This window comes from Eptatretus burgeri, chromosome 10 (genome assembly GCF_056783735.1).
Source record: "Eptatretus burgeri isolate ZD-2024b chromosome 10, Ebu_testis_v1, whole genome shotgun sequence".
NCBI lineage: Eukaryota > Metazoa > Chordata > Myxini > Myxiniformes > Myxinidae > Eptatretus > Eptatretus burgeri.
The window spans coordinates 90,923,873-90,948,343 of NC_140970.1; the positions used below are offsets into that span (position 1 = coordinate 90,923,873).

A 24,471-nucleotide genomic window follows, 5' to 3' on the forward strand; every position below is an offset into this window, starting at 1 on the left:
GTGTGTGTGTGTTTATATATATATATATATATATATATATATATATATATATATATATATATATATATATATATATGTGTGTATATATACACACACACACCAGAACCCCAACATTCGCGGGGGATACATTCCGGAGAAAACCCCGTGAATGTTGAAACCGTGAATGTGGGGGCATTGTTTCAATGGGAAATGGGGGGATAGGTTCCAGGGACTTCCCGACCCACGAAAAATCCGTGAATGTCGGGGAAAATCCGCGAGTGTTTTGTCATTGTTACAATGGAGACAAGGGGGATAACATTATCAGTTCGCGGCGGTTCCTGGTTCATGAAAAGGCCGCAAATGGCGACACCACCAAAGTCGGGGAATTGGTACAATGGGAACAAGGGGGATAATGTTATCGGTTCGTGATGGTTCCTGGTTCAAAGGGGAAAGTTTTTAAAGTTTAAAATGTTTTCGACTATGAATGCATGATTGCAGTTTCATTAGGGATGCTTACAAAGACAACACCAGGTACCGTTTCCATATTATTGAAGAATGCATTTTAAAGTATCTTAACCATACCATAACGCAAAGCACAAACAACAATAACAATAACAACCACAACAAAAACAACATCATGTACCGTTTCAATATGTTGTTAAACAAACGTAGCACACTTTACTTTGCAAAATGATGAAGATGATGATGAAGATGAGATGCGCTGGGTGTAATAAGTCTTGAAAGTTGATATTATCTCCTGGTCGAGAGGCTGGATGAAGGAGGTGGTGTTTGGTGGCAAAAACATGACCTCAGTTTTCAGGTGAGCACCGTTTAGGTCCATGGGGTGGCCAGGAGCGTTGTCAAGCAGCAAGAGTACCTTGAATGAAAGGTTCTTTCCTGCCAGGTACCTCTCGACGTGAGGAATGAAACAGTTATGGAATCAGTCCATAAAAAGTTCAGACATCACCCATGTCTTCCTGTTCGCCTTCCAGTACACAGGCAGCACCTGCTTGATTTTCTTCTTCAGCGCACGCAGGTTCAGGGAACGGTAGAGCATCATGGGCTTTACCATGAAGTCCCCTTTGGTGTTTGTGCAGAGGAGAAGGAATTTGGCCAGTCCTTTGCAGCACTGAAGCCAGCTGCTTTGCTCTCGCACTGTGAGATGAAAGTTCTGGTTGGCATCTTTTTCCAAAACAAGCTGGTCTCATCAGCTTAAAAACGCTCCCCTACGAGGTTGACGTTGCGCAAGTTATATCACGACTTGAAGTGGTGGAACCACCCCCTGTTCGCTGTAAACAGGCTGGAGGTGCCGCTTGTACCCGCCGTGCTCATGCTTGCACCACCCATGCCAGAGAGATGGTCATGCAGGAGCTTCGCCTTCTCCCATATCAGTGGTCTGCATAGAGGCATACCCTTCTGAGTGTTATCCTCGATCATTGGGAGCCATTTTAGAAGAATGAATGGAGTGAGAAGCAATCCACAGGTCATAGTGATGGGACGAGAATGATAGCGATCCAGGACACAGTGAGTAGTGTGCGCATAGTTTGTGTAGGATTTTTACGGGTGATGCTGTATTCGGCAGCTGATAATAGATGTGGTGAGGAATGCCATTGTGTAATTAGTCCGTATGTAACTAGCTGCTAATTACACTAACAGATTTGCTGAACATTTCCATTTTTTAACTCACAGGACATGACATCTTCCTATCTGCAGGCAGATTATCCTGAGCATTTTAAAAATGTAACAGCTCAGATAGTGCTGTTTGTAGCAAGATGGTGATCTCCACTAAGATGCATTGAATGTTTCCATTGTGTAATGGCCGTATGAGGTGACCTGGTAATTACTGGATACATCCATAGATGCTGTTCGTGTTTTCATTCTGTAAGTAACTCATGGGGGATGGCGTCGTGGGGAATGATATGTTACACTGGTGAGATGTTCCGTGAATCGATGTTTTTCCCGCGAAGCTACAATACGTGTACAGGAAGCAGGTCATGTTCACGGCTCATGGAAGATATGTTTTTTTGCTTACGTACAGTATTGTGCTGTCGGTACATCCAGCTGCTTTGTGCGTGGCTCGTGGTAGGTATGTTTTGGAACTGCTATGCTCATGGATCGTGGGGGAAAAAAATCGCCACGAATACGCGGGGCAATTTCCCCGAATGTCGGAGCATGTTGCAAATTATCAACCGTGAATACGCGGAACCTGCGAATGTTGGAACCGTGCATGTCGGGGTCCGGGTTAATCTAATATATAAAGCTCTTTCTGACTGACTGATATTAAAGACCGAGACCTTCCAGGTGGTATACAAAGCTGAAATCTGTCGTGCCGATGGACATCGAAGCCGTTACACGAGAAAAAAATCACAGAATCATAGTACAACATTCATAAATGAAAATAAAAATGAATGAAAATAAATAAAGAAATAAAAAGAAATGAAGAAAATGTAGGTGAGCAACCCGAGACAATGGGGAAGCATGGCAATTCTGTGTGCCAATGGACATCGAAGCCGATACAAAGGAAAAATCACAGAATCGTCGTACAACATCCGTAAATGAAAATCTAAGTAAATGAAAATAAATATATAAAATATCAAATGCAGGTGAGTGACCCAAGGCAATGGGGAAACACAGCTCGTAGGCTTACACAATGTGTAAGCACACCCCACTTCATATATATATATATATATATATATATATATATATATATATATATATATATATATATATATATATATATATATATATGAATGGTCAAGGCATGATAATGAGGTTGCCCGACCAAGCAAATAAGTCATTTGATTGGTTGCTTGATGCTAAATTTTGGTTGCCCGGGGCAGTCGTTGATGACAATCCTTGCTAATGAGAAACATGTGGTGTTCACTTTTTCTACATATTTGCTGCATGACTGGTGCCATTTTCAGGGAAATGTGGCATTATCCCACAGTCATGAAAAATATGTTGCAGAAATTTGACTTTGAACATGAAATTCAAATGTGAATTTCTTTGAAATTATTATAACTTGAAGCACCTGCTCCCTATGGAAGTGTAATAACCTTTCCCTATGGCAGGAGCCAGTTCAGCACTGACCATGTGTGCAGCGAAAAACTGCAAGTCATTTCCACAGCTGCCTTGTAATACCCTTTCCCACCACCATGGGGTGATGCTATACAGTACACCCCACCTCCCAAACCCCAGCGACTATTTTTTTTAATAATGCCTAAAACCTTCACGGGTGCACCCTAAGTACAACCACCAAATTTCAACGCATTCCGTCCAGCAGTTTAGGAGTGCATACAAGTCAAACACACACACTGCCATGAGCATCCACAAACACACAAGCCAAATTATATGTAGTATGATTATCTTCGCCCAAAGGTGGAGGTTATTGTAATCAGCTGGTGTCAGTTTGTGTGTGAGTCCGCAGACAAAATATCACCGGAAAAAATAACTATTTTAATATCGTGCCCCATTGTTGCCTTGGGCACAGTTTGACAAAGTTGTTTAGTTTAACCATAAGTTGATTTTTTTTTCCCCTTGAAAATGGATTATGTCCATGTAATGTGAGCCATGCCAGCTCCTTCTGGTGTGTTTGTAGCTAGATGTAGTTTTGTGAAAGCAGTCAAATGGAGAAATACTCCGGTGAGTCTTTGCATTTATAAATGCTGTCATTATTATTATTATTATTGTTATTATTCAATGTCCTCCACACTTTACTGTGACCACTGTCTTGGTCCTGGAAAGATTTCTAATGTTTATTATTTTCAGGAAGAAGAAGAAGAAGAAGAAGAAGAAGAAGGGGAAGAAGATGATGTGAGAGCGAGCATGCCACGACTGCACAGCACAGGGAGGATAAGACAGTACACACTATTAAAAGTGCTACGCCTTTATCGAGACTTCCTTCGGGGAAAGGTCTGCTTGTTTCTCCAGGAACATTGCCGAAGTGGTCGTCCACATGTAGTCTGTTCCAACTAAGTCTGGCACAGCCACCAATCATGGCCCTGTGATGTATTGGTGCCTTTGGCCTGGCATTGCAGCTCTGTGGGCCAGCTCTTCATCAGTGGAACAGTAACTGAAATTGGTACCAAAGAAAGCTTCAAACTTGGTAAGTCTGTGACTTGCTCTCTACCAACCTCACCACCAATGAATGTCAGCTATTGCATTGAATGTCGGGATGTGGTATTAGATATATAATTGACAAAAGAAAGTTGAACATCGGTCCACTGCATGGAAAAAAATTTTTTCTTGGATATCATGCTCAAATGAAAATAATGCAGGATAAGTATTATGATTTGAAATTGATTCTTCAAAAAAAACCAAAGCAATATTAAAATCTATGCAGAATTTTGTCAATTATAGAATATGTTATAGTCGCCGGGTCTCAAAAACCAACGCGCCTGACCAGGTAGAACGGGGGGCGGGGGGGGGCGAGAGTTTCTACGTCTGAGCTTAATTTCTGCATGCTCCAGCAATTAAGGAAATGCTTGACCGGGACAAATCTGTCGACAGGAAGGATGGAGAATGGAAGATAAACAGCCGTTAGTGGCGAAAGAGAATGTAGCAAAAGAATAACAAGAGCGAACTCAATGGCATTCCATCAAAAATCCCCATACTTCCCACCTAAAGCAAAGTTGAACTAGAACTGCACTCAGTAGAGTGCATATCTCTGCCACACTGAACAGCCTAGGTATTTACACAATATGTAAGCACATCCCGATAAATAAAAATAAATAAATACATACATACATGCCTATCGACAAATATATATATATATATATATATATATATATATATATATATATATATATATATATATATATATATATATATATAGTCTATATGAATGGTAAAGGTATGATGATAAGGTTGCCTGACCGAGCAAACAAGCCATTAGTTTAATCGCTTGATCCGGACCTTCACCAAAAATCAGCTTGTTCTTGTCACCTGCACAACTCATCCACCAAGTTTTGTCATAACCCGTCCACAACTTTTTGAGACATCGTGCTATATATCGTTTTTGGCCCTGTCTCTCAATTGTGAAGAATCACTGAAAAAATTATTGTGTCCTGATCTGGATCCAGATATTCAACAAAATCTAATCAATTCATCCTCATCACACACCCAACCTGTCCACAAAGTTTTGTCTGAATCCGCCCACAATTTTTTGGGATATCCTACTCATTCTTCCATTTCCTTGGAGTTTTCTTTGTCTGCATGCAAAGTTTCAGGCTGCTAGCGGATGTTTCCAGATGCGGTAAATTGCGAAACTGCGAATGCTGAACCTGTGAAGGTTTACATGTGGAGAGCGAACAGATTCATATGGGTGGAAACTCAAAATGATAATTGCATTGAGGAATTTATGAAACCTCCCACCCACCTTAGAATACATGCCAGAACATGTACTATGAAATAACTATGATAATTTATTCTGAATTTACAGCAGACAAACTGAACATTGGTCCACTGGGTGCAAATATATTTATGTGCTTATGCTGAACATGTGATATGAAATAACTATTACAATGTATTCCGAGTTAACAGCAGACGGATTGGAGCCGATTACAATAGCCCCCGTTTTACTTATTTATTTATTTATTTATTTATTTTATGCGTGGGGATCATAACCCTCACATCCACGGTGTCAACAATGAACTTGATCATTTGAGCTTATCTCACTCATTCTGGGGTTGACAAGACAGAAGGAGAGAGAAGACGAGACAGAAGAACCTCGTGCGCAACCGAGTTTTGCCTGTTCGTGGCTTGGAATCCAACGGGCCGGCGAGCGGCTTTGAGCGGCTTGTCTGCACAGTGATGACCAGGGAGCTGGAGAGGGTAAGCTCCCTGTGATCCTCCTTCCGTGAGCGTCGCCTCGTGGCCGAACCACCACTGCATGATGCAAGGACCTCAGAGAAAATCCAGCGCGAACCCCAAAAAAAAATACACCAACACCAAAAAAATACAGACGGAGAACTATGGCAGCCAGAAGAGCTTGGGCAGAAGAACAGCTCGCCTGGGCCTTTATAGTTCCTGACTAAGGAGACATCTTTTACCGCTGACTGTACACTCATGAGAGAGCCTCATGCTTCCGTACACGGGGGGCACAATTGGGCTATGTGGATTTCACCACCCCTCCGTAGTTGAGCTACTACTACGGCTACTTGAGTAGTTGAGTAGTAGTTGAGCTACTAAAGCGGTATTCAAATATGTATGGTTTTCTCAAGTCAAGCAACTTTTCTTAATAATTCTGTTTTTCTAATAGTATTACCATATTATGGCCTTTCATTCGTTTGTGCATCTTGCCAGCCCAAAATGTTTGCTCAGCGCTTGATAACACCAGGCAGAGGGGCATCTCCAACCACCTCTTTAAAGCATGAATAAAGCGTAATCCTAATACATGCAATTGAGCCAAAAGTGGACTGGCAGGATGGTCTCGGGGTACAGTCATGGCCAAAATTATTGACACCCTTGCACTTTTTTTTTCAAATAATATACCATTTCTTCCAGAAAATTGTTGAAATTAAAAGATCTTTTGGGATCCATATATGTATTTCTTTGGTTTACAGTGGAACAAAACAAAAAAAGCTTTAAAAACTACTAAATCTTAGCTTATGCCACAAAGAAATCCTAAAATGGCCCGGACAATATTGTTGCGTGCCCGGGGTCGGGTGAGAAGACCACCAGGGAAGGGAAGCTATCTCGGATTCCCACCAGACTCCCCGAAATTGCAGGCCGTCGCACACGGATAATTCCATGACGTGGCGGGTCGCTAATCGACGGTGAACGCCAATAACTCAACCGCGTGACCTAGGGTCCTCCCGTCTTTGGGTTAATCGGGTTTCCTAATTAAACACGTGACCTAATTACCAGGGGACATGCCCTCAGTACGCCTTGTCCGAACCGGATCACCTTACCGGATCAGATGCAGCCGAGCGACACTGCCAAGGATGTCCCGGCTAAAAGGAACGGATATTTGGGAATAAAGTCCCGGCTAAGTTAGGATACGGACCATGCTGGATCAATGACAGAAAAGATAAGTACGAGCTGGGAACATTTCTACAAAGGGATTTATTACAGGCAGGTGAGGAAAGATATGTGGCACAGTGGATATAGCTTTTATTGTTGTGTGTAAGCAGAGATAGGAAGAAATGTGAAAGGTGCAGCAATATACAAGCAACTTACAAAAGCAGAAACAGAGCAGAGTTATCCCGATATAATTATTGTACAATCTTAACTTAAGTGAGGACAGGTGTCATGACACACACACACACACACACACACACACACACACACACACACACACACACACACACACACACACACCCTGATGAAGAGGAGTTAATGAAGAGAAAAGGGAGAGGAGATGAGGCTAACGCTCTCTCGATACCTTGCACGATTGCACGACCACATCACCAGTACGATTTGGGGGGATGCTCTGCTGGGCGATACCTTCCTGACAGCTGGCGCGTCGTCTCTTGCTTTGTGGCAATTCATGCAGCTAACATCGGTCCAGGGAATGAGATGCAACTGTCGGGCATGAAGGGAGGGACTTAGGTGGAGTCAGAAGCCAATGGGTGGAGAGAGACGACGAGGCGGTGAAGAAGGTGGAGTCAGCAAGCGAATTGGTAAAGAAGGGCAGAGCCAGCAGGGGAATGGGCTGACTGTCGATCCCAAGCCAGACAGAATGAGCCGACAAGAATGAAGACAGGAACGACGGGCAGGAAACGATGGGCAGGAACAACGGGCAGGAACGACAAGCAGGAACGACAAGCAGGAACGACAAGCAGGAACGACAAGCAGGAACGACAAGCAGGAATGACACACTAGTGGCTCCGCTACACGTCCATTTATAGACCCTGTGGTGCGGGGTGGGGACGACGACCCGAAGCGATGTCTCGTCACCCGAATCGGGTGCTCTGGTTGGGCCCCAGCCACTGCGCGGCCCGGCCATGATGGCCAGAGACGGCTCCACTCCACTTCCAGCAAGATGGTTCCAAGCTGCGGAATTGTCTCGCTCCGAACCCTATGATATGAATCACCTTGCACCGAACCCCGTGATATGAATCGCCTTGCACCGAACTCCATGATATGAATCGCCTTGCACCGAACTCCGTGCCGTGCCCCGACAACCCGCAGTTGGCACTGGTCAATGTGCCTGCTCCGTGGTGCGCCATGCGGCCTGAGCGATCCGGCCGCACAGCATGCCTCTGCCTGGTAGCAGCTGCATCGAGGCGGAGGTGCAGGAAGGATGTATGCCGTCCACGGGAGACACTTGTGGCCATCGTGGTGAGCGAATACCGACGGTGAGACGTTATTGTAACCCCATGCGCTGACCCAACCAAAGACGTGTGTTATTCATGCCCCGTTCTGTACGATGATAAAGTATCACGGGCTGCGCGCGAATCCGCCATTGTACACGTGGTCAGCGCGCGGGTCCGCCTGCCATCGAGCATGCTCCGTACTGTGCGCGCGGGTCCGCCATTGTACACGTGGTCAGCACGCGGGTCCGCCATTGTACATGTGGTCAGCACGCGGGTCTGCCCGTCATCAAGCATCATGTTCACTGTTGTCAGAGGCGGAGTCATGTGCACGGTGCCAGCCCTGATCTGTGTCAGGGAATTCAGGGAAAGGATTAGATATAATTATTAGAGGGAGATTCGGATTGAAAAGGGGACAGATATATTTATTAATGGAGATTTGGATTGAAGAAGAGTGTGCCGCATGCATACTGTATGTTGTTAGTATTTGGTGTGTTGGTTATGCCTCTGATCGCCTGAACAGTGGGTGGGGGGTCGTCTCTGTGGGGCACGCGCTCCGTGCAGCGCTGGCATTTATTATTGGCCTCTATTGCTGCCCTTGGTCTTCTGTGAGGACGCATTCATACTTGAAGGGAGCGGCTGTGGTTTTTACTGATGAGTATCCGAGCATAGTGCCTGCTGGCTCATGCGAGGACCCCTTGCTTGGATTGACCTCAGGAATAGAGAAAAAGGCAGAGTAGGAATGAAGTTCAGAGATTTAATGAGCCCTAACTATGAGATTTACACAACGCATTGTCCCGTTGGAAGGGACTATCTAAACGTACATTAATGAAATAACTGACTGGGAACCACTGTGTGTTGGCTGCTGTTGGTGTTGGAGGGATGCGGTTTCCATAACCGCAACAATATTATTGGCACCTTTCAGAAGTTGTGAGAAATAATTAGGTTTCAAGCCGGTGATTGTTGTCAGGTCAAGCCAGATCAAATCTGTGACTTGCTACAGGTACCATGTAAATCCATATCTAGTACCCAACTGTGCCTGAGGACATCCTCCTGCAGTTGGGTTACTTTTTGTCGGAGGTTGGTGGTAGGATTTTCACTCCGGCCACTGTAAAACCCTTCACTCCGCAAAACACAAGAAAACCAAAAAGTAATTTGAAAACCCACTCCGTGGGAATATGCCCTGTGCAGCTGCTCACCGGATGATGGGATTGGGGCCAAACCTTTGGGACCTCCACTCTTTGATGATAGGAGGAAAAACACAGGGTAACCTTCCCAGGTCAGAGATCATGGTGGGTGGTTACACCTACTATTGGTCTAGTTACTCTGATGGTTACCATGTCCAAGGAGTTGCTGTAGCTGTGTCCAATAAGCTGATACCAATGGTAATTCAGGTAACACCGGTCAACGAGCATATTATGAGACTAAGGATTTGTCACACCTTGGGTGTCGTTTGTCTGGTCTCTGTTTATGCTCCGACTGAAGCGAGTGATCTCACCGTGAAGGACGCATTCCATGCCGGGCTCGAGTCTGTGGTTGATCAGTACCCCAGGCGAGATACTCTTCTTGTCTTGGGGAATTTCAATGCATTGACTGGAACTGATGGGGATGGTTATGAGACATGTGTTGGTCCCCATGGGTCTGGAACTGCAAACCAGAATAGCACCAAGTTCCTTGACTTTGCAAGAAGTCATGGACTTTGTATGGCTGGTTCATGGTTTCAGCAACCACAGGCTCATCGCTCGACTTGGTTTTCCAATGCTGGTGGTGTGGTAAAGGAGATTGACCACGTGCTTGTTGATGGTCGCTGGAGGATGATCCAGAACTGCAGGGTCTAACGGAGTGCTCAGTTACTCAATACCGACCACAGGTTTGTTGAAGCAACTCTGAAGTTGTAGCTTAAATCGTGGAGAATGGTACCATCCCAGCCTAGGCTAGATGTTGGCAAGCTCAAGGATGAGAAGATAGTTGAAGAGTTTTCGAGCAGGCTGATTGGGGATTTGAGGGATCTGAGTGCTTTGAGGATCCTGAAGAGTTGTGGAGTGCTTTCAAGACCACTATCGTTGATGTTACTGGTGGATGTCTTGGAACTCAACATAGGGCGAAGAAGAATTTTGTCTCTCAAAGGACACTGGATACCATTGACCAGAGTTGCAGGGCCAGGCTTATTCGCAGATCTAAGCTGTTGAGGGAGTTCAGGCATAAAGCTGTACATACACTGAGGGTGGACAAGAAGGCCTATGCACGAAGAATCTGGGAGGGGGTACAGCATCACCTGTGGTCAGGTGATTCTCATCCTGTTGACAGGGGAATTCGCACATTGCGTTCCTCCAAGTCCATCCCTCGGTGTACTGCAGTTAGAGCTGAGGGTGGATGGCTCTTGACAGAGGAGTCTGAAGTGAAGGCCCGCTGGGCCAGTTACTTTGAGCGATCCACCAACTGTTGAGTTGGATTTCAGGGGTGTTATTATCCCTATTGTTGACCCTCCAATCATCTGTGGTCCACCTTCGTTTGTGGAAACACAGGCTGTGGTGAACCAATTGAAATGGGATAAAGCTCCTGGCATCTATGGCATCCATGCTGAACTTCTCAAGACTGGTGGAAGTGCTGTACTGATGTCGTTGCAAGTAGTTCTGTGCTCTGCCTGGAACACTGGTATCATCCCAACTGACTGAAAGAGGGGCCTTGTTGTCTCCCTCTGGAATTGGAAGGGTGATCGTCAAGACTGCAACAACTACCGAGGGGTGACGTTGCTCTCAGTGGCAGGAAGGTCTTTGCTCAGATAATTATTGATATGGTTCGCCACCATCTGCTTAAGCACCAGCATCCAGAGCAGTGAGGCTTTACACCAAAGAGGTAAACCATTGACCGTATCCTTGCCCTTCGGCTTCTCACCGAACACTGACGAGAGTTTCGGCAGGAGCTGCTTGCAGCCTATGTTGATCTCTGTAAAGCGTTTCATTCGGTGAATCGGGATGCTCTCTGGAGGAATCTTAGTCTTCGTGGGGTGCCACCAAAACTGATCAATCTGATGTATGAATTATACTCTGGAACTGAGAGTGCTGTGACATGTGGTGGTACCATCTCCGACTTATTTCCAGTTGTTACTGGAGTTTATCAGGGGTGTGTACCGACCCCCACACATTTCAGCACTTGTATGGACTGGAATCTAGGGAGGATGTCGGAGAGATCAAGCTGCAGTGCATCGTATGGGAATGTCAAGATCTCTGACCTTGATTTCGCACACGATGCAGTCATATTTGCGGAGACTTTAGCTATCCTTTTGTTGGCCCTCGAGGTGCTGAATGAGGAGTCAGAGCCGCTGGGATTACGGGTTTCCTCAGTCAAAACTAAGATCCAGGCTTTCATTGACATCTTGGATGCTGCTATCTTGTCTGTACCTATTTGTGGTGAGGATGTTGAGGTCATTGAGAGATTAATTTACCTTGGCGGTGATAGTCATGTCTGTTGGCTGTGAGCCGTAGGTCGTTAGACGTCTGGGTCGTGCCTGGGGAGTCATGGATTCACTGGATCATGGGGTGTGCCACTGTCGGTACCTGTGCAGGAGGATGAAAGTTCGAGTCTTCAGGTCCTTGGTGCTTCCATTCTTGCTCTATGAACGTGAGACTTGGACTCTGACCAAGGATTTGAGACAGAGACTTAATTCCTTTGGTTCCAGGCCTCTTCGGAGATCCTTGGCTATTGCTCGTCGGACTTTGTGTCTAACGAGCAGTTGCTGCAAGAGACTCAAATGAGATCTGTTACCTGTGTAGTCCATGAGTGTCAGCTGCGGCTGTATGGACATCCGGCTCATTTTCCTGACGCTGATCTTGCTCACCAGATTCACTTAGCGAGGGAGCCTCGTAAGTGGAGGAGGCCAATGGGCCGTCCACATGCCTCGTAGTTGCAGCAAGTTGATCAGCATCTTAAGGAGATGGGGATGGGCCAGGCATCTGCCTGGGGGAGGGCAAGACTGAGGCCCCTGGAGTATTGGCGGAAAGTGGATGCATCGACGCACTGCTCCGGCGCATGCTCCCACACCTAACCTGACCTGATTTTCCTTTACTTTGGAATTGAACTCACCTGTGGTGAGTTGTAGGTGCCTGCAATATAAAAATCACTCATTCAACCTCTTTGAAAAGAAAAAAGGAGTCATTCTGTTGTTTTGTGTCACTGTGTACTACAATGAGCATGGAGAAAAGAAAGAAAACCAGAGCATTGTCTGAGGAGATCACACACAATATTGTAGCCAAACATGGACAATCTCAAGGCTACAAGTCCATCTCCAGAAACCTTGATGCTCCTCTGTCCACCATATGCAGTGTTATCAGGAAGTTTCAGGCCCATGGCACTGTCGCCATCCTCCCTGGACATGGCTGTAAGAGAAAACTTGATTGAGGATTGCAGTGAAGGATTGTTCGAATGGTGGAGAAAGCACCTCGATCAACTGAAAACAGATTCAAGCTGACCTTCAGAAACAAGGTACGACAGAGAATGTCCTGTGGACAGATGAGACCAAACTAGAGATTTTTGGTGAAGCACATCATCTCACCACAGGCAGGTCGGTGGTCTTTCTGTCTTCTACCGTCTCCTCTCCGGTCTCGCCTCCCCTGCTCTCTCTGCGATTTGTCCCCACCATATTTCCGCCAGGCGCTCAAGCTCCGCCAACAACCCGCTTGTGGTAAAACTACCAAAATCACGAATCACTGCTCACCTTCACTCTTTCATTCCTCTTTTTTTCTCGCCTTTTGAATAAACTCCCTCACTCTGTTCAATCCCATTCTTCCCTCCAGGCCTTCAAAACAGCTGTTCACCATCACCTCTTATCATCCCCCATCCAAAGCCTCAATCTTTTCTACCCCCATTAATCCACCCCAAACCCACCTCCTTCAAATTCCCTTCTTTCCTTCCTGAAAGTCTCTTTAGTGTTCATTTTGTATACCCCATGTTCCCCACCCCATCCCTCTCCCTTCCACAGATTTCCTAATGTCTCTGTTCCCCACTGTTTTGACCTTCCCACTCCCTCCCCTCTTGTCTCATGCCCTCCCTTGCTGTGTGTTGTGTTTGCTCTCATATGAGCCTCGACAAAGTACACAAAAAAAAATCTCTATGTTTACAGTAAACAAAATGAAGCCTTCAAAGAAAAGAACACCTTCCTTACAGTCAAACATGGAGGAGGTTCAGTGATATTTTGGGGTTGCTGTGCTGCCTCTGGTACTGAGTGCTTTGTGTGCATGGCATCATGAAATCAGGAGATTACCAAGGCATTTTGGAGCACAATGTTCAACCCAGTGTCAGAAAGCTGGCTCTCCGTCGATGGTCATGGGTCTTGCAGCAGGACAATGACCCCAACACACACTTCAAAAAGCACCCAGGAATGGTTCAACACAAAATGCTGGATTGTTCTGAAGTGGCCAGCAATGAGTCCAGATCTAAATCCCATTGAACGCCTGTGGGGAGATCTGAAAACAGCAGTTGGTGGAAGGCCCCCTTCAAATCTGGGAGAACTGGAGCAGTTTGCACAAGAACAGTGGGCCAAACTGCCAGTAGAGAGGTGTAGGAAGCTCATTCATGGCTATAGGAAGTGCTTGACTGCAGTTATTTTGTCCAAAGGTTGTGCTACCAAATATTAAGTCGAGGGAGTCAATAATTTTGTCAATGTCATTTATTTTTTATTTTCTGATTTAAAAGGATCTATTAAGTTCTGAATCAAAAACAATGGTTCTGTAATATTAACAGTGAAATAAAGAATTGTGGAGACAAAATACTTTCGTCAATTTCAACTTATTTTTAGAGAAAATTGTGAGTTGTTTGAAAAAAAGTGCAAGGGTACCAATATATTTGGCCATGACTGTATGTACACTTGCCTCTAATTTATCTCGCCTGGGTAGGACTCTCGACTCGGCTAAAATCTGTCATCTCGGTGTTTCACAGGCAGGGCAATTCATCATTGTGCATGGCTTCCCTCGGATGGACTTTAAACTGGGTGTCCCATCCGCCAGCACCAGTTGGTAAACGTTAAAAATCCCACGGGGTCCTTCACGAAGAGTCGGCGAACTATCGCTGACACCAAGGCTGCATTCCAAATTTCTGCCCTTACTACTGCTGGGAAGGTAATGGCAAACCACCCTGTAAAATCCTTGCCAAGAAACTGCTTTCGCAGCATCGACGCTCTGTAACAGAGTCGGTGACTGGAGTCACAAAATTTTGCGACTTGTCACTTGACTCGGACTTGAGACTCTAGGACTTGGGAGTTTTTGGGCTTCCTGACTTGCGTGCAGCTTGAGTTCATAATGACTTGTTGACAATGTTCCGAAAATAATCATTGAATAAACATCGAATCAAAACGGGGTTTAAAATAAATGATAAATGATTTTCGGTGATTGATGACATCTACCATGTACGTGACATGTGCAGCGTGCCAGCAATCATGGCTGCCGGGTCAGATGCTGTTCACCGCTACGGTTAAAGGGAGTGTCCACTCTCGAGGCAGCACGCCATGTCCAAGCGGAAAGCACCAATCTTGCCAATGTGGCTACGTCGGAAACGACTTCATTCAAACAAGAACATTAGTGCCAAGGGGTGGGAAACTTGGCCGCTTAACCTTAATCACTAACCCCGTATACATCCCAACCCGATAAAGAGATTTTGGAATGATTGAAATATGGCAGAGGACTTGGATTATTTCAGCTTCGTCAATATTTGTAAATTATGTCACGACTTGTCTTTTTAAAAGGAAAACAGAAAACTACGATATCAGTTGAAGTTAATAAGTTACGTTTCATTAAATCTCCTTTCCCTTTCCATGTTGAATGATTTCGTTTTTCGTGTAAACCATTTATACACAAGCTGAGGTTACTGACTAGTCTCATGTACATCAGATTCTGTTCAAGTCCGACCACCACGTATTATGAGGAGTAAATTTAACGTAGATTAATGTTTGCTGGGAACAAAGCAATAAATTTCCACTGGATGAAGTTTTACAAACATATATATTCGACTTGAGAATTGGCTGAAGTGACTTGTTGACATCCCCGGGATTAACAGAGTATGATACATTACTAACAAGCCAGAAGTTGCATTTTAACTTTAATATTGTTGCGGTTTAGCAAGCCCGCATACCTCTAATGCAATGGCACCCAACATACAGTGATCTCCAGGCAGTTATTTCATTACTATTCGTGTAGTTAATCCTCCCCTCATGTCGAGTGGGTTAACGGGATGAAGTGCGTTGCGTGGGTCTCGTAGTTAGGTCAAGTCACTATCTTTAATTCATATTCTGATTTCTACTCTAACCCTTTCCTTTTAGCCATTGTACAAAACAAGCATGCAAGCACACATGCCATTGAATAGGCAATTGATAATAAGCACACGATGCCTCGCATGGCTCGGATCCACCACACCACTCCACTACACACTATACCACCCACGCATCACGTGCCATTATTTCGTTCAAATCTGCGCGCCAATTTCCAATCGGCATCCCACATTACTTTGCACTTCGCTCATCAAACCTAACCACTTTGACCACAAACATCTCCCGCACATGGGAAAAATATTCCCACACCCACTTGTACCTCTGCATCGCTACAATTCGCCACTATATTTTGAGGAACAACGCACGACTCGGATTGTCCTCAGCACCTCACGATGCTTGACCATGCAACAGACGTTAATAGCTCGACCGCATCTCACTGGGGCCGTCCCGGGTGAGCACCTGGAATTGATGCAACCCTGATCCAGTCATAATACAAGGGGCAATGAGGAGGGGTTTCAAGAAGGGCAATCTGGGAAGTTGGTTCGGGGCCCGGGTGTGCATTTTGGCTGATGGGTTCCATGGGTGGCGGGGAAAGTCCGTTGCTATTCGACACTCAGAATGGACTTGGAGCAGGTTCAGGGCTGGGGTGTCGGCTCAAGGAGCATGCTGTATTTTGAGTCAGGCGCTCCGACCCATGCCGAAGCGGGTGGGCAACTGAGACAGTTTCCAGTCCCAGAGGCTGGCAGGGTGTGGCTTGGGCTGCTGTGGCCCAATAGAGGAGCAGTATTTGGGCCAGAGCGCTTCGTTTCCGGTCATTACCCCACCCTTCACCCGGGGCTTATAAAAGGGGGGAGCGTGGAGCCGTTAGACTCTCTTCGCTCTTTGCTCAGCTCTTCGCTGATTCTTCGCTCACCTCTTGCCTAGTCGCTTCGCTCCCTGTCTCACAATTGGTGTGCAATTGTCAGAACGCGCTTCTTCTTCTGATCCGGGGCGACTGCCGAGACTCTCTGCCGTGCTGTCGATGTACTGCCACCCCCGTGCAGCCAGATGGACCAGTGCGGAGTGCATGTTTCCACAACTCCGGCAAATTAATTAAGAAGGAGATAACGCACCATATCATGAGGTGGCCACGCTCAGATGGAGCATCCCACGGCGGTATATGCTACACATACAGACCTTTACATTGAAGGTTCGGGATCTTTCTCCTCACACATCTATTCTCCTCTTTCTCTCTATCCACCCCTCTATTCCGTCTTCTTTGGATGCACAAAGAACATCATTACTGACTTGCAATCCCATTTTCCTCTGGCACAACACCGCACCCCCCACATTTCACTACACCACACCTCTCACTTCCACACCTTAAACACAACTAGTATTCCTCCCACCTCCCTCTCACTAAGCGTTCTGGGTTGCATTGGTCTGCCGGCCGTGCCAGGTATTGAGAGTTCATTTATCCTCACCTGCTTTCTTTCTCTTTGGCTATCTAATCTTCCGTGTGTGTGTGTGTGTGTGTATGTGTGTGCGATGGCACCTGTCCTAACATAAATTAAGATCGTAGAAGATATAACGGGATAACTCTGCTCTGTGTCTGCTTTTGTAACATTGCATGTCTTTTGCCGTACCCCACCAATTCCTTGTTATCCCCTGCTGTACACAAAAATAAACCCCATTCACTGTGCCACATACTTTTCCTCACTTGATTGTAAATAAATGCTTCGTATAAAAATGTTCCCAGCTCGTTTTCATGTTTTCTATCATTGGTCCAGCATGGTTCGCACCCTCGTTTAGCCGGGACGTTATCCCCCAACAATCTGTTTGGCAGTCCCGCTCGGCTGCATCTGATCTGGTAAGGTGATCCGGTTTGAGCAAGTGCGTATGGAGGGCATGTCCCCCAGTCATTAGATTACTTGACCTTTGGTAAATGGCATTCATTACAATGAGGACCCTAAGTCATGTGGTCGAGTTGTTAGCGTTCGTCGATTAGCGACCGTGTCACGAACTTATTCGTGTGCGACGGCCTGCGATTCCAGAGAGTTTGGTGGGAACCCAAGGTAGTTCACCCATCGTGGTCTTCGCCCCCGACCCCGGGTCCGCAACAATATTGTTATGGATCTGGGATTTGAGGATTGCCACGAGGGGAAGCATTTGGGTCCCTCCCAAATGCCTGGTTCTGAGGCCACCAGGCACAGATAATTCCGCATGCTGATGGGTTGCTAAGCAACCATGAACGCTGATAGGTACTGCCAATCCTGGCAGGGTTACACGACTCTGCGTGATACCTTACCTGTGGATAGCCTTACCAAGGGGGGTAACGTGCCTTCGATGTGTACTCGCATGAAACTTACCATATCAGGTGCAGCCGAGCAGAGCTGCCAAGAACGCACTGGCTAATAGCAGCCAAATCGGTGGGGTAAAACGTCCCGGCTGAACTGTGTGTGGACTATGCTGGACCAATGGAGGAAAAGACAGAACGAGCTGGATACATTTATAATGAAGGCAATTTATTCATAAAGCAAGGGCGAGGAAAGGTCATGTGGCACAACAATAAAATGTTTTATTCAGCAATGTGCACAGCAGGGGAAAGCAAGGATTGATGAGGTGTGGCAAAAGAAAAACAGTTATATACAAAAGAGAAGACACAGGGCAGAGCTAAACCGATATGAAGTTTCTACAGTTTCATCCTACGTTAACATTATAGGCGCCAGCAGACACACACCCAAATAAATCAGAGAGCAAGAAAGATGAGAGAAAATTTGAGGTGTGAATGACATCTTTGTACCTGGCGCAGTGGACAGACCAACGCAACCAAGTCGCTTAGTAGGGGGAGGAGAGAAGAAAACTGGGGGGTGGGGGAGGGAGGTTTATGGTGCATGAGTGAGGAGGTGCAAAATGAGGTGCAATGAGATTCAAATGTAATGCAGAAGAGGAAGAGTGAAGTGATGCATATCGGAAGGTTATTCTTTTTGTATTGTGCGTCTACAGCAGATGAGACAGTATATTGGAGAGACAGAATGTGCGAGATGATGGCTTAATGTAGCGTGTGAGAGTGTCTGTATGTGTAATTACTAAGTCTATCGTTGATCGTCAGTTCTGGCTACACAGCGCTCCGCTCCGCCTTTCCCCTCATGCCGCTGATCAGGTCTGGACCCTCCTCCTCGTCCAGCCCTCCACGCTCAGAAGCAGATGCCTCGCACCCAGGAGAACATTCTCTGACCTCTTGTGGAAACATGGCGGACTGTGTCGAAGACTAACTGACTCAAGTGGTGGGGACTGACTGACTCAAGACTGACTGGCGAAGACTTACTGACTGATCCTTTTGCAGCTATTTTATAGCATCATCCGTGTGGTTGAGTGGGCTAGATTTCTCCCATGTAACTTGGTGCACGTTGGGTTCATTTGTCCTGTTTACGTGTGCACCGGAAGGTGATGTTTACAGGAAGGTGATGTTGTTACCGATAGTCTTGCATAAGGCTAAGATTGTAAATTGTATGTACCCTCCTGTCAGGCAAGGATGAGAGGTGAGGGAGTGCAGGACTGAATACTGAGTAGCACTTTGCGTATGGACCCACAAACCTCCCGTGAGACCTGTCACATACATAACTATGGTCTTGGCTCTGGCGACTGCGTGATAGCGTGAACAGGACCGAGGAAGGTGGGGACACAGAACGCCCCCTCCCTCGCCTTCGAGGAACACCGATCAGCCAATGGCCGAGCCAGGCAGGAAGGGATAAAAGCTGGGTTCACTCTTGTGCCCAGCAGTTGAGAGTTCACCAATTTGAGGGTTGTGGCACACAGCAGTTGCCCAGTCCCACAGAAGTAAATCGATTTTTACCAGTCTCCAGAACAAGACGATCGCCAGCTGCCAGCACTTTGTGTATGTTCCTGCTCAAGCGTCCCGGAGTGCTGCGGAGAATGCCAAGCTTTGAGTTTTGGAGTCGGGAGGCAGAAGAAAAGGTGCTCAAAGGCCTCGTGAAATCCTTGCTCGTCTCTCTCCATTGTACAATACGAGTGTGAGTCAGATTGGTGTCATAGGAGTGTTAGTTTATTTGTACAATACCTTTGTGTCTTTTCTTCCACTTATTTGTTGTCTTGTGTGCTGGATTCATCAAAATTTTATTGTCTCGACTCCCCGTGTTATTTATCTTTTATATAAATCCTTTTAAATATAATAAGCGTCTTCCCACGGGTCCCATCGATTCGGCCAGATTATACGACCTTGGGAAGACTTGCAACAGCAACTCCCGCTATTATAGCTTGGGAAGGAAAGACAAATGCTGTCCACTCCCAGCAACTTGTAAAGATTGTTTGGCCATTTGCAGAGGTCTTAGACCTCTGGCTCAGGTGGTCTATATCCGTGGACCCTGTGATGTGAGGACGATATATACCGTGTTTATACAGTCCGTGTTTATATATATACCGTGTTTTATACCGTGGATACAGGAGGATATATACAGTCACGCAAGTCATACGCGGCAACTTTTAAGTTTGGGAATTGGTAAGTTTGCTGGGGAAAATGGCGGCAATGTGACTGCGCACAGGAAGTCCGGGGTCAAGGAGAAAATATGTGTTTGGGACTGGAAAAATATCATGCGCTACGAGCCGGTGCTGATAATGATTCTGAAGCTTGTTTTAGATACTTTACCTCTTAAACATGTTGAGAAACGATTTTCATTCCAAGTTTATCTGAAAGCTTGTCCCACAAAGTATTCATTCCCATCTTAATATTCATGACCTTGGAAGTACATAGGCAGTGTGTCAGGGAGGAATTAACGCGTCTCTATTTTCTGCCTGACTGTTTTGCTCGTTACCGTAGTTGATTTTGCTTAGCTTTGTACTTCGCGTCGACTTATCCACCGGAAAATACCGGTACGTGTGTGCGTGTAATAGAAAGGAAAAACGGGAAACCTGGAGGAAGTTAACAAGGGTCGAAAAGATGATGGTTTTAGATAGGGGATGATATGAGATGGTGGTGAACAGTTGTCTTGAGGTCATGGACGGAAGAATGGGATTGAAGGGAATGTGGAAGTTGGTTCCACAGGTGGGAGAAAAAGAGGAACGCCTCCATCAATTTTTTTTATTTATTTCTTTGCCCTTTAGAAGATAGTCAGTGAAGCACATTTCTGAACCACCCTGCATTGATTTTGTCGGAGACACATTAGGGTGATCCCATTTAATTCTGTAATATAGGTGTTCAAGCTCAGGTGCATACTTCATTAGATCAATGGAGATTTGCTTCAGTCATTCCGATGATAATTTTTGGGATCCAAAATATAGAATTTGTCACCTTCCCGAAGTAGTTGAAACGTTAAAATATTTTGTGTTATTCGGTCATTGTGTCTTATGTTGCACATGTAGTCACCCCCATTCTTTGAATTCATCCATCTACGGTCGATCCGCCATTTTCCTTTCACTGGGCTTTGCTGGTATTTCACGGCACGGAACAAGCAATCTTAAAGTGTGTGCCTCGGAATCATTTCCAGGTATTGCCAGAGGTGATTTGGTTTGCATATCGACCTTTATGAGTTAGCATGATGAACTCACTCGGAGTTTTTTTTTAATAAAAGAGGAATATGACCAAGAAATATGCAAATCATACATGATACATCTGTACAATAAAGTCTGTGCCGTCACTCAGATGCAATCAAAGTTCATCTCATGTGCAAAGGTACGTCAGCGTCACCACTTTTACTGTTGCCAAATTCTGACAACTCTACTTTCAACAGTGTTAAATATTCCAGTAAGTCACCGATTTACATTTAGTCTATTTGTCGCACCTCGGTGACGACTTCTCTGATCTGGATTTGCCACGTGGCCTGTTCGAGAGCTCGATCAGAGATCGAGTTCCTAAAGGTAGTGTTCTGGGCCCTGTTCTTTTTCTGGTTTTCATCAATGATCTCTCCGACTCTCTGGAAAATCCTCTTTATCACTTTGCTGATGACTCCACCCTCTGTCATACCATCTGTCATCCCTCAGACCGGCAAGCAGCAGCTTCTTCGCTCACTGCAGATCTCAGTAAAATCACAAGCTGGTCCAACACGTGGAACATGTCTTTCAATCCGGACAAATCTCACACTCTCACTATGTCTCTGTGATAGGAACGTTTGGAAAACCCCCCATATACTTTCTCAGCAATCCTCTGGAAGAAGTCCTTTATTTCAAACTTCTGGGTCTCACTATCTGTCATGATCTTTCCTGGGAAAGCCACATTTCCAAACTGGCCACCAAAGCCAGTTGCCGACTGGGAATCCTCTGTCGTGCAAAGTCCTTCCTCGGCCCACCTGAGCTCCTGACCACTTACAAAGCTTTCGGCCGCAGCCTGATGGAGTACTGCTCTCCCCTCTGGGCTGGTGCTCTTGCCTCTCACATTTCTCAGCTTCACGCTGTGGAAACCAAGGCATTTCGGATTATTGGTATCTCCCGCGATGAGGCTGAGTCTTTGGGCCTCTCACTCTCTCACTGCAGGCAGGTTCGTGGTCTTTCTGTCTTCTACCCTCTCCTCTCCGATCTTGCCCCCCTTCCCCCACTTGCTCTGTCTGCGATTTGTCCCCACCATATTTCTGCAGGGCGCTCAAGGTCCGCCAACACCCCCCTTCTGGTAAAACTACCAAAATCACGAATCACTGCTCACCTTCACTCTTTCATTCCTCTTTTTTTCCCGCCTTTGGAATAAACTCCCACACTCTGTTCAATCCCATTCTTTCCTCCAGGCCTGCAAAACAACCGTTCACCACCACCTCTTATCATCCCCCATCAAAATCGATCTTTTCTACCCTCGTTAATCCACCCCAAACCCACCTCCTTCAAATTCCCTGCTTTCCTTCCTGAAAGTCCCTGTAATATCCATCTTGTATTCCCCATGTTCCCCGCCCCATCCCTCTCCCTTCCACAGATCTCCTAGTGTCTGTTCCCCACTGTTTTGTCCTTCCCACTCCCACCCTCTTGTCTCATGCCCCCCCTTGCTGTGCGTTGTGTGTTAGCTCTCATACGAGCCTCGACAAGGTATACAAAATAAAATAAAATAAATAAATAGAGATGCCTCAATTTCAGATTCATCATGCGACTCATCCGGAAGCCTGATGAGGGCGAGGGCAGCGCCATATCGCTCCGGGCTTATGCCCCGTTTGCCTTCCCAGGCCACAAATTATTCAAGCATTCCGTCCGAAAAACGAAGGCATTTCTCTCCTTCCCTGTGGTCCCTTCATTCTTAACCTGCACCATTAAATTGTCTATTTGTGTACAAACATTATTTCAGTAGTGTTCTGTATTGACTTGTTCAATTTTTGTGTCTAATGTCATATACTCCTGTATTCATCATTGTTTTGTTTGTACATTGACAAACTCCTCCATTAATTTGTTAGATCAAACAACCTTTTGTCTTATTGCTTCAATGGAGTTACTTCCCCTTCAATGTATTCGCTCGCTTAGGAGAAAATTTCGGAGCGTGATCACTTGCTCAACTGCATTTTGCTCCTGATGAGCTCTGCATCATCATTATCTAAATGATATTTCTATATTTGTACTCATCATCATTTATAACTCAAGAGATATTTCCTAAAACCCGTGATTATTGATGACCGGCATTATTTTTTTTTCCTAATTCTTGTTGTTTTCACAGCAGATTGTATTGTAAATTCGAGATGAACAGTGAAACTTGATGGGATATTTTGATGATGATGTGTTTAAAAGTCTACAAGAAGCTCATATTCGCTATACAGAAGGAAAAAAAAAAAATCATTATCATTATTATTATTCATCTCTTTAATTTAATGCTTGAACAGGTATAATTTGCCTTGATATTCGTTTGTACTCCCATAGTTCATGAAGAATGCCAACCTCGTCTTGCTCCAGCTACTGCACATCTATCTACTGGTTCTTCATTTGCCATCGGTGTTCACATATGGATCAAAAACTCCGTGCACATCAGATTTTTTTTTTTATACATATATATTTTTTTATCTGTAACGGGCAATTTACCCAAGTTTTTAAAGCATATTCCTCGAGCCGACTCTTAAAAGGAAAATCAAAGGAAAAAGGACAAAATTATGATCCTGGGTGCTGTGGCGTGTCGGTCCTGAACTGTCGTGTTTTTATTTGGCATCATATGTTATGAGCATTACTATTTTTATCCCAAAGATGTCTGGTAAAATATTCTACAAATCTACAGGCTTTTGGGGACTGAATTTGCCTTTTTTTTTCCTACTTTCATCAAACAGTGCAGCTTTCAAACAGCAATCTTTTGAAACATTTACATTTGAAGCACATTACCAACGTCCAGTCGCATTACCAAACAGAACAGCTGACTATCAATTCAAAACTAGTCCTTGATCTGGCGGGTTGTCTCACCCCTACGTCGATGTGCTTCGTTAGGACGGTGTAATGAATGTAATTAAGGGAAAGGGCTTGTTTTGGCTTCCTCTTTTTGTCTGTCACATGCGATCTAATTTCGCCATTATTTATGCTTAAATTATTTGCTATCTTTTTATATACAGCAAATGTACAAGGTTTTTAGATCTATTTTTTTGTTACATTTACAATGTGGTACAGGTTGAAACAATAATAAAGCAGTAAATAAAAAGGGACATTTCTATGGTCATTTATTTTAGGGCATCTAGGGATCGGCCGAGATAACAGAGGGCATGCTATCGTGTTGTTTGCCAGTTTGTTCAGGAATGCTGGCTTTAGTGCCAAGTTATTTTACATCGGTTTGCATGAACCTGTTTGGGGACATGATTTTTTTTTTTACTGTGTGCTTGCAATGTTCCCTTCTTGCAAAGCCATTTTGATCTGCACACTCCCGAAGTCGGCGTGTAGCTGCCTGTCTGTTGGGTACAGGTCCTGACGGTACATATTGATGAACCGAGAACATTGCTGAAACAACGAAGTAAACTGTAACTGATGTCAACACGGATCTCAAATGATGGCTGTCGTTTTCATCGGACAGTGCTTCTGTGATGACTGGCAAGCATAAAGGAATGC

At 45.3% G+C, this 24,471-nt stretch overlaps 2 protein-coding genes across 6 annotated transcripts in view; one reads left to right on the forward strand and one right to left on the reverse strand.

Moving 5' to 3' along the window:
* Nucleotides 1–24,074, forward strand: part of EPO (erythropoietin) — a 45,266-nt gene extending 21,192 nt beyond the window's left edge. For 3 of the 5 annotated variants that reach the window (XR_015062632.1, XM_085899373.1, XM_085899372.1), the window contains exons 5-6: nt 3,748–4,084; nt 23,311–24,074. Coding sequence is in view for 4 of the 5 variants with exons in the window: in XM_085899373.1 (XP_085755499.1) it covers nt 3,748–3,954 (207 nt within the window). In the remaining variant the exon portion in view is untranslated. The remainder of the gene's footprint in view (nt 1–3,747; nt 4,085–23,310) is intronic. The other 2 variants (XM_085899376.1, XM_085899375.1) reach the window with 2 other exon arrangements.
* Nucleotides 4,218–24,471, reverse strand: part of LOC147019097 (chloride channel protein ClC-Kb-like) — a 106,485-nt gene continuing 86,231 nt past the window's right edge. The window contains exon 17 of the mRNA XM_085899371.1: nt 4,218–4,478. Within this exon, the coding sequence (XP_085755497.1) occupies nt 4,452–4,478 (27 nt within the window). The 3' untranslated portion in view covers nt 4,218–4,451. The remainder of the gene's footprint in view (nt 4,479–24,471) is intronic.